This window comes from Priapulus caudatus, unplaced genomic scaffold (assembly GCF_000485595.1).
Source record: "Priapulus caudatus unplaced genomic scaffold, Priapulus_caudatus-5.0.1 Scaffold823, whole genome shotgun sequence".
NCBI lineage: Eukaryota > Metazoa > Priapulida > Priapulimorpha > Priapulimorphida > Priapulidae > Priapulus > Priapulus caudatus.
Genome location: NW_014577884.1, coordinates 6974 through 22886, shown reverse-complemented (window position 1 = coordinate 22886; position 15913 = coordinate 6974). Strand labels below are relative to the sequence as shown.

The following is a 15913-nucleotide window of genomic DNA, read 5'->3' as shown; positions in this document are numbered from 1 at the left end:
ATATATACATATATATATATATATACATATATATATATATACATGTATATATGATTATATATATATATATATATATACATATATATAGCGTGTTGTGAGACAGACGCGCTTAGATGCATTTCTTGCAGACGGAAAGAAACGTTGCGTCAACATTCTACAACAGCCGCTTCCGTGCGTGCGTGCGTGCGTGCGTGCGTGCGTGCGTGCGTGCGTGTGTGCGTGCGTGCTACCCTGGGATAGTTTTACACGCACGCACGGAGATCTAAATGTCTTACCATGCACACAGTCGCTGATGACTCAGCCACGCGTCCGAGTCGGTGTCTGTGTGTGCGCACGTGTGTGTGTGTGTGTGCACGTGTGCGTGCGTGCGTGCGTGTTTTCGTAAGGTCTGTTTTCTCAGATAATACTCGTGAAGTATAACAGCGTTGATCACGAATACCACGGCAGCTAATGCAAGGTTAATGTAATGTCACACAAACATCGATGAGTGTGGATGAGGAGGGGGAAGGGGGAATACGGGGTTGGGGTGGGGGTGATCTGTGGAGGATTATGAGGAGGGGGAGGGGCGGGATGTACGGGGTTGGGGTTGCGGTGATATGTGGGGGCTATGAGGAGGGGAGTACGGCTTGGGGTGGGGGTGATCGGTGGGGGGGGATGAGATGAGGAGGGGGGGTTGGGGTGGGTGGTTGATCCGTCGGAGGAGGATGAGCGAGCGGGGTTGGGGTGGGTGATCCGCTGGAGGATGAGGAGGGGGGAAGGGGCCGTTGGCGGTGGGGTGATCGTGGCGAGGATGAGGAGCGGGGAAGGGGGTTGGGGGGGGATGATCTGTGGAGGATTGATTGAGGAGCGGGGATTTGGGGGTTGGGGGGGGGGGGTGCATCGCTGGAGGGGAGTGAGGAGGAGGAAGGGGAATACGGAACCTGGTAATTGCCACGCGGCGAGCAGTGTAACCACTTCACACCTGACCTCGTTATGAAATACCGGACGGCTCATTAACTCTAGAGATTAGTATCTAACTAGTTGCCTGGTTCAAGATTTCGGAGATGTTGACGTGGGCGTGGTATTACATATATATTGTATATCATATATATATATATATATATATGATATATACATATAATTTGTGTATCGCTGCCGCATATATATGTCTGATATGAATTATGCAGAGTCCAGCGAAATGCCTTTCAGTTCTGAATGCGCGCCGTAGATTTCTCATTTCCTATAACGCTGCCCTCTCTCGTTTTTCGTCATTCATCTTTTAACGCAAAATGTTAAAAAGTTTTAGACAGGGTGGGAGACGAAGTTGATGATTCGTGACGTTACGTGACAGCTCTCCGGCGTGCGTGTGCGCGTGGGCGTGCGCGCGTGTGTAGTGCGCTGTCTGGCCCCCACCCGATACGGGTAGCCAGCAGCATTGTATGTTCGCCCATAGCTTATCTTGACTGCTGTTTGTGCCTCACCTCTCTTCTCTGCCCTATCCTCACAGCCCCGCCGCCAACGAGCGAGATGAAATACAGAAGAAGACCTTCACCACTGGGGTCAACATGCACCTCAAAAAGGTTCGTATATTACTTATTATATATATATTTAGAAGAGATGCTATATATATATAGTTATATATATATATATATATATATCATATTATATATTTATATATATATATATGTATTATACATATACTACGATTATAATGTACTACTGACTGTACCCTTTGCTGACAAACATATACACGGCAACAAACATGAAAACATCATGAATACCCATTATAGTACCCCGTAACAACCCCTACTATATATTAAGTAAACCGTAACACGCTCGCACGCACGTACGCACACACGCACGCGCACGCACGCACACGCACGCGCACACGCGCACGCACGCACGCACGCACGCACGCACGCACACGCACGCACACGCACGCACGCACACACGCACACACACGCACGCACGCACGCACGGACACACAGTATAGCCCATTATAATCGCAGGGGTCACTGCTTACGTGGTAGCTGATAGCACTTAATTATGCAACAGTAGCACCATCATCACCACCATCATCATCATAATCATCATCAGCATCAGCAGCAGCAGCGGCGGCCGGGGGGGGGCGCGCGGCACGATAGGTACAGGTACAGGTGTATGACGTCATTAATTACATGGGGGCTAGGTAACCGCTTAGGTTAAGCTCATTAAGGCCAGGTATACATAGATCAAAGCAAGCGGAGCTGGGTCAGCGCTGACCGCATGTGGCGGGTCGTGTAGTAGTGCAGTCACCCGTGCGCAGCCAGCGGCAATGCTGCACGTCAATGCTATATATATATATATACTGGTGTGTGTGTGTGTGTGTGTGTGTGTGTGCGTGCGTGCGTGCGTGCGTGCGTGCGTGCGTGCGTGCGTGCGTGCGTGTGCGTGTGTGTGCGTATACGTGTGCGTGCGTGCGTGCGCGTGTGTGCGTGCGTGTGCGTGTGTGTGCGTACGTGTGTGTGCGTGCGTACGTGTGTGTGCGTGCGTGCGTGCGTGCGTGCGCGTGTGCGCGTGCGTGTGTGTGTGTATGCGTACGTGTGTGTGTGTGTGTGTGTGTGCGTGCGTGCGTGCGTGCGTGCGTGCGTGCGTGCGTGCGTTCCCGCGCACGTGTGTGGAAGCAAAGCAGTACAGCGTAAGGGAAGCAGGGACAGCAGAAGAATCCAGTCTTCGACCGTACCATCGCGGTATCGACCTTCCCACCTGTACGGGCGTCAGGGAGACTACGGTGCGGCAGTCGACGGCAGAGGGCGCTGATCGTTGCGTATCATTGACGCTGTCTCCAGGGTTGCTGGGCTGGGCCACCAAGCTCGCACTGCGATATGTAGCATGCATTGATTCTCACCAAGCTTGCACTGCGATATATAGCATGCATTCTTATCCCGTCGCCCGGCTGGTCATCGGTAGATGAGTGATCACCAGCAGACAATGGAAGACCTTTGCGTGGAGCCTTTAGCTATGGGAGACCGCAGACACGCATTTACGCTTATGCTTGACTGCCATATTAATTATATATGTGCGGGGGCGTGTGGGCGTGCGTGTATGTGCGTGCGTACGTGTGTGGGTGCGTGAGTGCGTGCGTGTCCATGCATGTGTGTGTAAACACGCACACACACGCACGAACACACTTACACACACAATACGTACACACACACACTTAGACGTACTTCCGCAACAAACAATAATTGTTCCTGAACTCTCCCAGTTAATGAACATACTGGATGTTCATGAACTCTCACGATCATCCACACCCGTGCTCTGACAGCCTCTGGGAACATTCACCACACACCTGCAATAGAGCTAGCATAGTAAGCATACGATAGAGAAGGGAACATCATGTGTGTATAGAGGGAAGGGAACATCATGGGTGTATAGACGGAAGGGAACATCATAGGTGTATAGAGGGAAGGGAACATCATGGGTGTATAGAGGGAAGGGAACATCATGGGTGTATAGAGGGAAGGGAACATCATGTGTGTATAGAGGGAAGGGAACATCATGGGTGTATAGAGGGAAGGGAATCCATGGCGTGTATATGAAGGGAGGAACATCATGGCGTGTGATAGAGGGAACGCGGCAGACATCGTATGGGTGTATAGAGGGAAGCGGAACGATCATGGCGTGTATAGTGGGGATCGAGAACATCAATGGTGTATAGAGGCCGAAGGCGAACATCATGGGTGTAAGAGGAAGGGAACATCGATGGGTGTATTAGAGGGAAGGGAAGATCATGGGTGTATAGGAAGGAAGGGAACATCAATGGGTGTATAGCTGGGAGAGAACATCTGGTTTATAGAGGGAGGCGAACATCATGGGGTGTATAGAGGAATGGGAACATCATGGGTGTATAGCAGGGAAGGGAACATCATGGCGTGTATAGAGGCGAGGGAAACATCATGGGTGTATAGAGGGAAGGGAAACATCATGGGTGTATAGAGGGAAAAAAGCGAACATCATGGCGTGGCTATAGTGGGCGGCAGAGAACATCATGGGTGTATATAGGGGAAGCGCGAACATCCATGGGTGTATAGAGGGGAAGGGAACATACGATGGGTGTATAGAGGGAAAGGAACATCGATTGAGTGTTGTATAGAGGGAAAAGGGAAACTCGATGGGTTGCATTAGTGGGAAAGGGAACGATCATGTGTGTATTCAGAGGGAACGGGAACATTCATGGCGTGTATATAGAGGGAGGAACATCATGGTGTATAGAGGGAAGGCGAACATCTTATGGTGATATAGAGGCGAAGGGAAAACATCATGTGTGCCCATAGCAGGGAAGCGAACATCATGGCCGTCGGGTATAGAGGGAAAGGAACACAATGGCGTGTATAGAGGGGAAGGAACAATCATGGCGTGTATAGAGGCGAAGGGAACATCATGGGTGTATAGTGGGGATGGAGAACATCGATGGGTTGTATAGAGGAAGGCGAACATCATGGGTGTATAGAGGGAAGGCAACATCATGGGTGCAGTATAGAGGGTAAGGGGGAACATCATGGCAAGTGTACTAGAGGGAAGGGAACAATTATGGGTGTATAGAGGGAAGCGCGAACATCAGTGTGTGTATAGAGGGAGGGAAACATCAGTGTGTGATAGAGGAAGGGAGACATTCATGGTGGATAGAGCGAAGGGGAACATCTGGTGTGCTATAGAGGCGAAGGGAACATTACTATGGGTGTATTAGAGGGAAAGGGAATCATCATGGCTGTATAGAAGGAAGGGAACATCATGTGTGTATAGAGGGAAAGGCCGAACATCATGGGTGTATTAGAGGGAGCGGAACATATGCGGTGTATAGAGGCCGAAGGGAACATCAGGCGTGTATAGAGGGGAATGGGAACATCATTGAGGTGTATAGCAGGGAAGGAACATCATGCGGTGTATAGAGGGAAGAGCCGAACTCATGTGGTGGGTGATGACGGATAGGGAACATCAGTGAGGCTGTATAAGAGTGGGAAGGGGAAACATCATGGCGTGTATGGAGGGAATGGGAACATGCATGGTTTGTATAGAGGAAAGGATACATCTATGGGTGTATAGAGGGAAGGGCAAATCATGTGTTAATAGACGAAGCGGAACGATCTAGGTGTATAGAGGGAAGGAAACATCATGGGTGTATAGTAGGAAAGGGCAACATCTGAATGGGTGTATAGAGGGGAAGGCGCAACATCCTGTGTGTATTAGACGCGAATAGCGAACATCATAGCGTGTATAGAGGGAAGGGAAAAGAAAATCAAAACATATAACATCGTTTCTAATTTTGAATTCATATTATTATAATCAATTTTTCCATTAAAGACTGAGAATACACAATAAAAAATCATATTCTTATCAATGCACAGTAAATAAACATTATAAATATTCCAAAATAACCATCTAACATTATATATCACAATTTGTGCCACAACTTCATTCAAGCCCATAAATCTATATTTTATATATTATATCTAGGATCCCCCAAAGTTCTTAGAATATTCGTCATATATACATATCCCATTCGATAATTTTTTAATTCTATAAGTTCTAATGATAATTTCTTTCTTTTACATCCATTATTATTATAATCAAGCTGTATTTATACATCATTTTCAATATATCCATTAATTGTGAATTCATTAATTAGCAGTTGAATATAATTTTGCATAATTAATTTCATCATTGTTGTCTTCGATCATATCTTAAATAATATCTATCATGGGCGTATGGAGGGAAAGCGGAACTCATCGGTGTATGCGAGGGAAGGGCAACCAATAAAAATCATGTGTGTAGTAGCAGGCGAAGGGAAAGTCATGGGTGTATAGAGCGCGGAAGGGGAACATCATGGCGGGTATAGAGGGAAGCGGAACATCATGTGTGTATAGACGAAGGGAACATCAGATAGGTGTATAGAGGGCAAGGGAACAGTCGATGGGTGTATGGAGCGAAGGGGAACATGCATTGTGTGTATAGAGGGAAGGGAACCAATCATGGCTGTATAGGGGAAAGGGAACCATTCATGGGGTGTATAGAGGGAGGGAACATCATGTGTGTATAGAAGGAAGGGAACATCATGGGTGTTGTATAGAGGGACAGGCGAACATCATGGCGTGTATGAGAGGGGAAGGAACATCAGGGTGTATTAGAGGGAAGGCGAACATCATGTGTGTATAAGACGCCGGAACGAACATCAGTAGGTGTATAAGGGAGGGAAGCATCATGGGTGTTATGGAGCGAAGGGAACATCATTGTGTGTATAGAGGGAAGGAACATCATGCGGTGTATATTTTTTTGAGCGGAAAGGGAACATCGATGGGTGTATAGAGGGAAGCGGAACCATCATGGCCGTGTACTAGAGGAAGGGAAAAATCATGGGTGTATTAGACGGAGAGGCGCAACATCATAGGTTGGATAGACTGGGACAGCAACATCATGAGCGGTGTATGAGGGAAGGGAACATCATGTGTGCTATACGAGCGGAACGGACATCATGGGTGTAGGTAGCAGGGAAGGGACATCATGCGGTGTATAGAGGGAACGCAACATCAATGTGTGTATAGAGGAAGCGAACATCATTGTGTGTATTAGAGGGAAACATTCATGTGATGTATAGAGGAAGGAACATCATGGGTGCTAGGGGGAAGCGTCTGCTAGGCGACTGACGCGACGAGGCAGACGCCGGTCCTACTTGACATAAGCAACTTTTCACATCGACGTCAGCAGCGAAAACGAGTTCCACGATCGAGGTTACCTACTTCGATGTCCGTCGCTGCGTGGGCCGCGCGTGCTTCCTAACCCAACTACTCGCCGTCTTCGTGCGGCGTGGTTCTACGGGATAAGTCGCCGTGAACCGTGCGTGCGTGCGTGCGTGCGTGTGTGTGTCCGTATGCATGTAATGTGCGTAGCACCGCTCAAGCTGCTGCTGCTGCTGCTGCGTGTACATATGTACATATGCTGTGTACATATGCTGAATCTACATATATGTACATTCCACCAGGAATGAAATAAAACTATTTTGTTTTCTAAGCACTCCTGATTTATACTAATATACGGTTTATATCTAGTACATGTACAATTACGAGTTATGTGCAATACCGTAGTATGCAAATAACATTAAGTTAACATCGAGCGCAGATGTAGCAGCATCAGTGTTAACATATGGCATATCATACCGACATACACATGATGTAAACCTAACTACTATAGTGTATCATAGAGTTGCGTCTTGTGATACCGATGTGACCTCGAGTTGTTATGCCTCCAGCCAGAGAATTGGATATAAATATAATAGTAACCCACTACGTGGTAACCATAATTGTAGCAAACCAGTACGTGGTAACCATAATTATAGTAAACCAGTACGTGGTAACCAGAATGATAGTAAACCAGTACGTGGTAACCAGAATGATAGTAAACCAGTACGTGGTAACCAGAATGATAGTAAACCAGTACGTGGGTAACAGAATGCCATTAGTAAACGCCGATTAAACGTGTGGTATACCAGAAATGATAGTAAAAAGCCAGTACGTGGTAACCATAATTATAGTAAGCATAGGTAAGTGTATCTTTCACACTACCATGAGAGACAGCGCTAAGATGTGGCGTGGGTGGGGTCGGGGAAGGGGGGGGGTTACGATGTGTGATCTATCTCTCTGTAACTGTACCTATACGCGCATATACAGCCTCGATATCCGCGTGCGCTCCGACACTGCCCTGAAGCCCTCCCCACAGACCAGTTTCTGTCGATATAAGAAGCAGCAGTAACAGCATGCAGCCCAGCATTGCTGATATGGACTGTGGGACAAACTGCAGCCGTGATAAAACGCGCGAAGCGCGAACAGCGCCCACCTGTGGCGCCATCTATGACAACGCTGCTGCCCTATATTAGAATACTCTATTCACGAGGGCCTTTGGAGATAGGATCAAGCCGTTAGATATCGCGTCAATCAGCAGTTCTGGCCATTGCAGAAGGTTCTTTCGGCTTTGCCGTAGGCGCGCGATAAATTCCAAATACTCGTTTTTGTTGCTTTGTGGCTCGGCCTGCGCTGTGTGCTTTGCGGGCATATAAAAATAATCTTTCCCTGTTTCGCTGATTTATGCCTTCTGGACCATTAATTTGGAAGTTATCGCCACCATTAGATGCGCTTCGAGTCCATCTACGTAGCATTTTCAAGTTTTTTATAAAAAAACGCTCGGCTGCAGGACCTGACTGCCCTGCGCGGCGGTGACACAGTTCGACACGGCTAGCCGATAACTCACTTCAGTGGCCCTGTAGCCAACGATGAGTTCGCTGATTGTGAGGTCGCGTAGCCGTGCCTAGCCTGCTCGTCACTGCCGCATGAACTTTGAGCGATTAAGCCTCCAATAGCTGACTGTTCTGATTGTTTCCCATTATGGATGTGAGGATGTTCCAGCATTCTGCTTTGACTCAGATAGCCTGGCACGATTAAGACGTGCTATTACATTCCAACACCTTACGGCCTAGGAATACTTGCTATTACTACAAGTACATGTTTACAATAATTACTACTAAGCTACTATAACTAGTAGTAGTAGTTACTACGAAGTTACCTGTACTGAGTACTAGTAATACTCAGGACCGCACGAGCTGAATAGCTATAGTAATAGTAATAATGCACTAACGGCTGTTACTAGCTAAGTTAACTTTACTAATAATTTGACGAACCCTTAACCTATTATATTGCATTATAATATTAGATTATATTGATGTAAATACATTGGTTTGATTCCCCATGCCATACATTGGGGGCCCATATGAATATTGGGAAGCCGATGTTCTGCTATCTTGAACCAATAGCTACTTACTAAGACTACTTACGACTAGCCAAGAAACGCCTCTTTGCTGAGGCGTTAGAATACCCACTAGGGCTATACTAGACACACAGGCCTTTGAAGCGTTTCAATATATAATGCTAACTTAAATACGAAATCTATTTACTACGAAATTGCTTAATGTTTCTAGTATTTAAGGCCTACTCTGTTTCAGAAGGTTTTCGACGAGGTGCAAAAGGCCTATATATAGACTAAGGCACTCGCTCCCACCTCGATTGCCATTGACGTGACTAAGGTAAGTCGAGAGGGTGCGAGCAGAGTGCAGTCTATGGGCTATAGGCCGCGGGGCAGGCGGCGACTGCTTTCCAACTCCCGCTACGCCAGCCTCGCCATCTGGAAAACGTTGCAAAAACGTTGCCTCAAGCGTTGGGCGCGCGAAGCAGGCCGCCGGTAGGTGTATTTCACTGATTCTAGACACCTGTTTCCATTACTGCCGGCAAGGTTCCCCGAATGTCAGACTTCGACTTCTTTCTGTGAATTTTCGCGTGACACCGAGCTCGGTTACGAACAGATTACTCCGGTTACAGTTTTTATAACATAGTAACAACTGTTCACGACTCCAAATCTCTACCCTCTGCCTGTCCCCCACTAAAATTTGCGGATCTGTTCGCTGGCCAGCTCATGGATCGATCCGTGGCCCGCATGATTCGGCGCACGGATTCCATAGCCTGCACAGCGCTGCATACTGTCGTAGGAGCGTTCCCGCGGCTCGGCGTGCGCCTTGCCGCGGAATGCGCGCCAAACATCTGCGCATTATAGCGCTTGCGTAATCAACACTCCTGCGGCAACGCTTCTCTAGTATCCCGTCTCATCTGGATTAGGATTTCTGGTCGCAGTTGTACATGATTGATGTTGATCTTCATTCGCTTGGCTGTATGAGGGAGAGAGACGTTTGGAATCGCCGTAGGCAGCAAGCACCACCGCCGCGCAGATATGCCTGGAAATAAACCAGCAAGAGAGAGACATTAACATAGAGTGTACTGTATGTACTTCACGTGTGTAGAGGTCACGAGCCTTGAGTGATCAATGTAGCAAATAATAGCCAACAATGTAGCCAGGATATAAACCAACTAATGCCTGTTAGCAAATTATTAGCCAACAATGAAGCAAATATAGCAAACAATGTAGCGATATAGCCAACAATGAGCAAAATATAGCCAACAATGTAGCAGATATAGCCAACAATGTAGCAAATATTAGCCAACAATGTAGCAGATATAGCCAACAATGTAGCAAATATTAGCCAACAATGTAGCAAATATAGCCTACAATGTAGCAATATTAGCCAACAATGTAGCAATATAGCCTACAATGTGCAATCTGTAGTAAAATGCTGGCGTACCTATTAGCGGATGGATTCATTGAACCATGGATTAATTAATTATACCAGCTTCAACAAATGATCGTGGATTTGTGCTTTTCTAGGTTATAACGAACAGGGATCTAGTTGTTGCGGTAACGTGACCCGATATCCGGTACTGGGCATGTCTTCGATCTTAAATGACCAGCATGTACTTTAACACGCGTTCTTTAAAACTCCGTTAAAAAGGATAATAGCCTAGTGATGTATTCGCGCTCTTTAAATTCCAGGTTGGCAGTGATGAGAACAAGAAATTATTTAATGGTGGCCTGAAGGGGTTGTGATTGATAATGGCGGGAAAACGGAGCTTTTAAAAGGATCAATAAACCGCGTGGTTAGGAATTAAAAGTAGTCGTGTACGGGTTGCAGTTTTTTTACTGTGTCGACAGGGGGTCAGAGGTGGAAGTAATGTTTTTCCCCCCTATAGGTTTAAAACACGCTTCTCGTCGGAGAACTGGTTTTCCGAGAGCGTGCGTTTTTTACACGAGGCCGCCGACTGTATATTATTTTTTCCTTGTCGGTGGTGCAGGCGGAGGCTGCGAATTAGCTGCGATGGGGAGGGGAAGGGCGGAGAAATCTACCCAGCTGCGTCTTTCTTTCCAGAGGAAGGCCAGGGAACCCCCGGCGCGACCTGCTGCAGTTGTTAGTTAGGCCAGGAGAGGAGGAGGGGTGGTGAGGCGAGGCGGAGGGAAGTGGGGGAGAGACGGAGGGAGGGAGGAGAGCGGGAGGGAGAGGGCGGTGCGGGCGCGGCCGGTTAGGGGGATCGGCACGGGATACGAAGAATTCTACCCCGCGCTATAATAATATACCTAAGATGTGGAAATGGGAGCGACCACACTGTCTATCAGCGAGGTATTGGCGCGGCTACGGCTTAGACAGTACATCGGAGAACTCGCTCGGCTGGTCCCACACCCTAATCGCCTCAAGGCATGGCAGCGGCAGATCATCACGAAGAAGTGAAGGACGAGAGATGAAGAGAGGAGACGAGAGAAGAGAGAAGAGAAGAGAGAGGACAGGAGGACGATGAGAGAGCGAGGAGAAAAGAGAGAGAGGAGAGAGGAGAGAGGAGAGAGAGAGAGATGAGAAAGAGAGAGAGAGAGAGATGAGAAGAGAGAGAGAGAGAGATGAGAGAGAGAGATGAGAGAGAAGAGATGGCTAGAGAGAGAGAGAGGAGAGCAGAACCTGACGAGGAGAGAAGAGAGAGAGAGAGAGACCGCGAGAGAGGCGAGGGCAGTGCTTATCATTGCCACACATCACGCGCCAGTCCCCGTCTCCATAGGGGTGGGCGCTCTCCGCACCAGCACTGTCTCCACTAGGGCGGCGCTCCCACCCAGCACCGTCTCCACTAGGGGGCGCCTCGCACCAGCACACGTCTTCACTACGGGGCCGCTCCCACCAGCACCGTCTCCAATAGGGGGCGCTCCACCCAGCACCATCTCCACGAGGCGGGCGGCTCCCACCCAGCCACCGTTCTCACTAGGGGGCCTGCCACCCAGCCCGCGTGCACAGGAGGGGATGCTGGCAGCAACATGGTCGGCTCTACAACTGTAATCATTACGTACATATCAGGTGAGTGACTAAGAACATTGTTTTCTATTGCACTCCGTGCTTACTTATTATTGCAACACAGAGAAAGGTTGAGCATATTTGCATAGAACTTGTCTACAATCATTAGGTATTAACACATATTTTAATGTATTTTTAAAAATTACTGTACGACTAAAAGATTTCTGGCAACACCCCCCCCCTATCCCCACACACACCCACACCAGGCGCGCAAGTATTAACGTCTATTACTATACGCTAACTAATATAACATTAATATAGATAATATAATTAAGTATAATAACTGTAACGTTCATCTAACTGTGTATAATTATGTGCTTTTCGAATGGCAGCGAATCTGCAGCAGGCGTGTTTTACTCCAGCCGCCAAGACCATACACGCAAAGACGCCACTACGGCGCACGCACGCACGTACCACATATAAACTACGCTGTAGTCGTACAGGCGGATCTAGGTGGCGGTGTCCGGGCGCGTCCGACCTCCCCCTATTAATTTCAAAGGCCACTAAAAATTACTGCTTCAGATGCCTCTCAGAAAGCACCATTTTTTTTTTTTTAATTGCGGGAGCGTCAACTCCCCCCCCCTATTATGTATGTCTAGAGAGTAGATAATAAACACAAGACTGAGACACCCATTCCCGCATTTTAACGATTTTTCTCGATCAAAATTTCTCACCCAATAAAGAAGGCAAGTGTATACGTTCCTACAGCTTATATGACCACTAAATCACTCACCTTCGTGGTACTGATATTCGTTTTACATTATTTTTAGGTATTGCTGTAAATCGTAATCTTGCACGCAGCTGATAATCTCGCCACGATTACCGCCTAAAATGGCGGCCTATTGTGCTTATTAATCTACTCTTATGTATGTACATCTAGCTATATTCTTATACATCTACTGTACATGATGTACTCTATTAGTGTACTCTTGATGTATATTTCATACACAGGGTGGCCTCACCATCCCCGACAGGTGAGGCTGGATGCGGTCACTTGCTGCTCCGTATAGGCGCGGTATGGTCGGCCAAACGTGCTTCGTTCTTTATTTCGCCTCATGTTTGTTCGCGCGGTTAGTACATGCCACCGCGGACGGCGCGGACAACACTCTTCCCAGTGTGTTATAGCTATAGCAGTCGGCTAGTGTGGGAGGAGAACGGGTCAGTGTGTAATACGGTGGTGTGTGTGCGCGTATGTGGTGTGTGGTGTGGTGTGTGTAGTGTGTCGTCCAGTGTGCGCGCGCGCTGTGTGTGGCCTGTGTGAACCGTGTGGGCGCTCCCGCTCTACCCACCTACCACCGCCCCGCCCGCGCGACCCTAACAAGCTCATCCCGCACCGCCACCGACGTAACTCGTGCGTCGCCGTGCGTGCGGCGCATAGGTTGTGTGACGTGTTCGTGAGCTGTGTGTGGTGTGTGTGTGTGTGTGTGTGTGTGTGTGTATGTGTGTGTGTTTGCGCGTACGAGAGAGAGAGAGAGAGAGAGATATGGCCCTCTCTCTGTAACCCCTTGTAATATTAATGCTGCTCCCAGTCCCCTAGGAACTCGCAACATCACAACATGTTCACGTTATTCGAAAAGAAATAGTTAAAAGATTTTTAATAACAGTTAAAATCCCTCGGCTATAGCGCACGTGAGGGGCGGGTGACCATGATTTCGAATGAAGGGTATAGTTGAGGAGGGAGCGCGTAAAAAACCGGACAGGCACAGCTCTGAGGGCCACGTAACATATCGGTATTAAGTTTTAATAGTAATTAGTCGAGGAGGGGACGTTCTTTGACTGCGTGCGCCTCTCTCTGTTGCTGCAGTGAATAATTGAACGCGTTGCTACGTAGTACGGCCGTGTCCGAGTATATATAAGTAATGGGTATTGTGGAGGCATTTATACGTAAGACCCCACCTGTTAGTATGCTGTACTGGCCCAGTAGTGGAATTAAAAGTCACACGGTGGGCATGTAAAAACGGGCGCTTTGCCACGGGAGGTAAATATACACGCACGCACGCACGCACGCACGCACACGCACGCACGCACGAGCTCGTACGCACGCACGCACGCACGAGCTCATACGCACGCACGAACCTGCACGCACGCACGCACGCACGAACGCACGCACACACGCACGCACGCACGCACTCACTCAGGGACGCGCACACTACCGCACGCACACTGCCGTACGCACGAACCCGCACGCACACTACCGCACGCACACTGTCGCACTCACGCTCACTGCCGCACGCGCGCAGACACACGTAGTTGGATGGAGAAGTTGTTCAGGTGACATGGGGCGCGGCCGCACTCGACTGTATTGACCATCGTCGATGACCACTCCGTCATGTTGACGCTCTACTCATGTCCCGTCCTCCCCCTCCCTCACACCCTCATCATCGCACGGAGCCAGCACAACAATACCAGCCCAACAATACAAACCACCCGCTGCTCTTAACGCTCATTCGATCTGGATTCTGTAATCTGTAATCTGCAGTTTTTTTTCTGGCTGGGAAGACGGTTTAGATGAAGATTTAGATTGCTAGTGGTATGACCGGAATGACCTTGCTGTATGCGCCGGGTGTGCGTGCGTGCGCGTGCGTGCGCGTGCGTGTGTGTGTGTGCGTGCGTGTGTGTATGTGTGCGTGCGTGCGAGCGTGAGGTGTCTTGTGCTTATCTTTTTATCTTTTACTTGCAAAAATAGGCAAGGTAGAAAGGTTGGAATCTGCGAACTATAGACGCGCGAGCTTAAGATCATCTTGCCATTTAAATGCCACGCCACACCTTCTCCCTCCCACACCCGTTAGCGAGTAGAAATCATCGTAAGTAAACAGGCAGAGGAATGCATGGACACACGAGGCGACTATCCTCCCCCGCCTCCACCCACACACCTGTCAAGGTTCCTCTCTGTCTCTCTGTCTCTGTCTCTCTCTCAGCGCAGCTCAAATATATAGCTGTATAGTAGTAGCTGATGGTCAAACAGACAAGCACACGTCACTCATCGAACATTTCCCATCAATGGACGCCATTGTTTGCGTCCGATTCCTAGACCGACTACGGTTAAAAGTTCCCGCGGCTGTCGCCTAGAAGGATGATGCCGACAACGACGTATAGAGCCAGTCTATATACTGACATATATTATTATATTATATATATAATATATATAGGCCTATTATGTATATGAGATATAGGAGATCGCTGATATAATATGAGAAATGTAGGCTGTAGACAGACACCATAGTTCCCCACGGATGGCACCCGCAGGGGTGAGCTTCATTCTCAACGACTTGCGGAGTCAGTCTATGTAGCGGACACGGGGGGGGGGAGGACTCCGCCCAAGGTTCATAATCTCGGACGATCAGCGTGTGAATCACATACAATGTTGTGAACAACACCGAGCTCTCAGTTCACGTTACCTTCACGCGGGGGTGGAGGCCGTGGCGCAATGCTGTGGATGGACGGTGGAGGGAAGGGGAAGGGGAGGGGAGGGGAAGGTTGCAAAGATGAGTCGGCTATCGTTACCTTCACCCGGGGGGGGCAATGTTGTAGATGGACGGTGGAGGGAAGGAAGGGGGAGGGGAGGGGAGGAGAAGGTTAGAGAGATGAGTTTGGCTATCTATTGGCAAAATATTGAGATAACTGTCACAATATTTGAGGCGCGTTTGACGCTGGCGGTAATCGCACCGACAAGGATGGAGCGCGGCAAGGTTGCAGCGCGGATTGAGCGCGCGCGTGCGTGTATGTGCGTGCGTGCGTGTTGCGCGCGTGTGCGTGTATGTGCGTGCGTGCGCGCGTGCGTGCATGGGCGTGCGTGCATGCGAAGACAAATATGGCGTGGAAACGTTGAAATCTGTCGACATTTCTTGCACGCCTGTGTGCGCGCGAGCGCGTGCGTGTGCGTGCGTGTGCGTGTGTGCGTGCGTGCGCGCGTACGTCGTTCCCTGTAACAAGCTAAAGCAGTGGTCGACAATTCGACTAAAGACCAATAACGGTGGGATCGATTAACGGATAACGGAACAGAACATTGTAACGCAACGACACGGAACGGAACATTGTAACGCAACGACACGGAACGGAACATTGTAACGCAACGACACGGAACGGAACATTGTAACGCAACGACACGGAACGGAACATTGTAACGCAACGACA

General features: G+C 48.7%; 1 protein-coding gene across 1 annotated transcript in view; it reads left to right on the top strand.

The window, feature by feature from the left end:
* The window catches only part of LOC106813778 (plectin-like), a 39928-nt gene that overhangs the window by 19318 nt on the left and 4697 nt on the right, over nucleotides 1-15913 (top strand). Inside the window, exon 2 of the mRNA XM_014817998.1 lies at nucleotides 1498-1559. Coding sequence (XP_014673484.1) covers nucleotides 1498-1559 — 62 coding nt within the window. The remainder of the gene's footprint in view (nucleotides 1-1497; nucleotides 1560-15913) is intronic.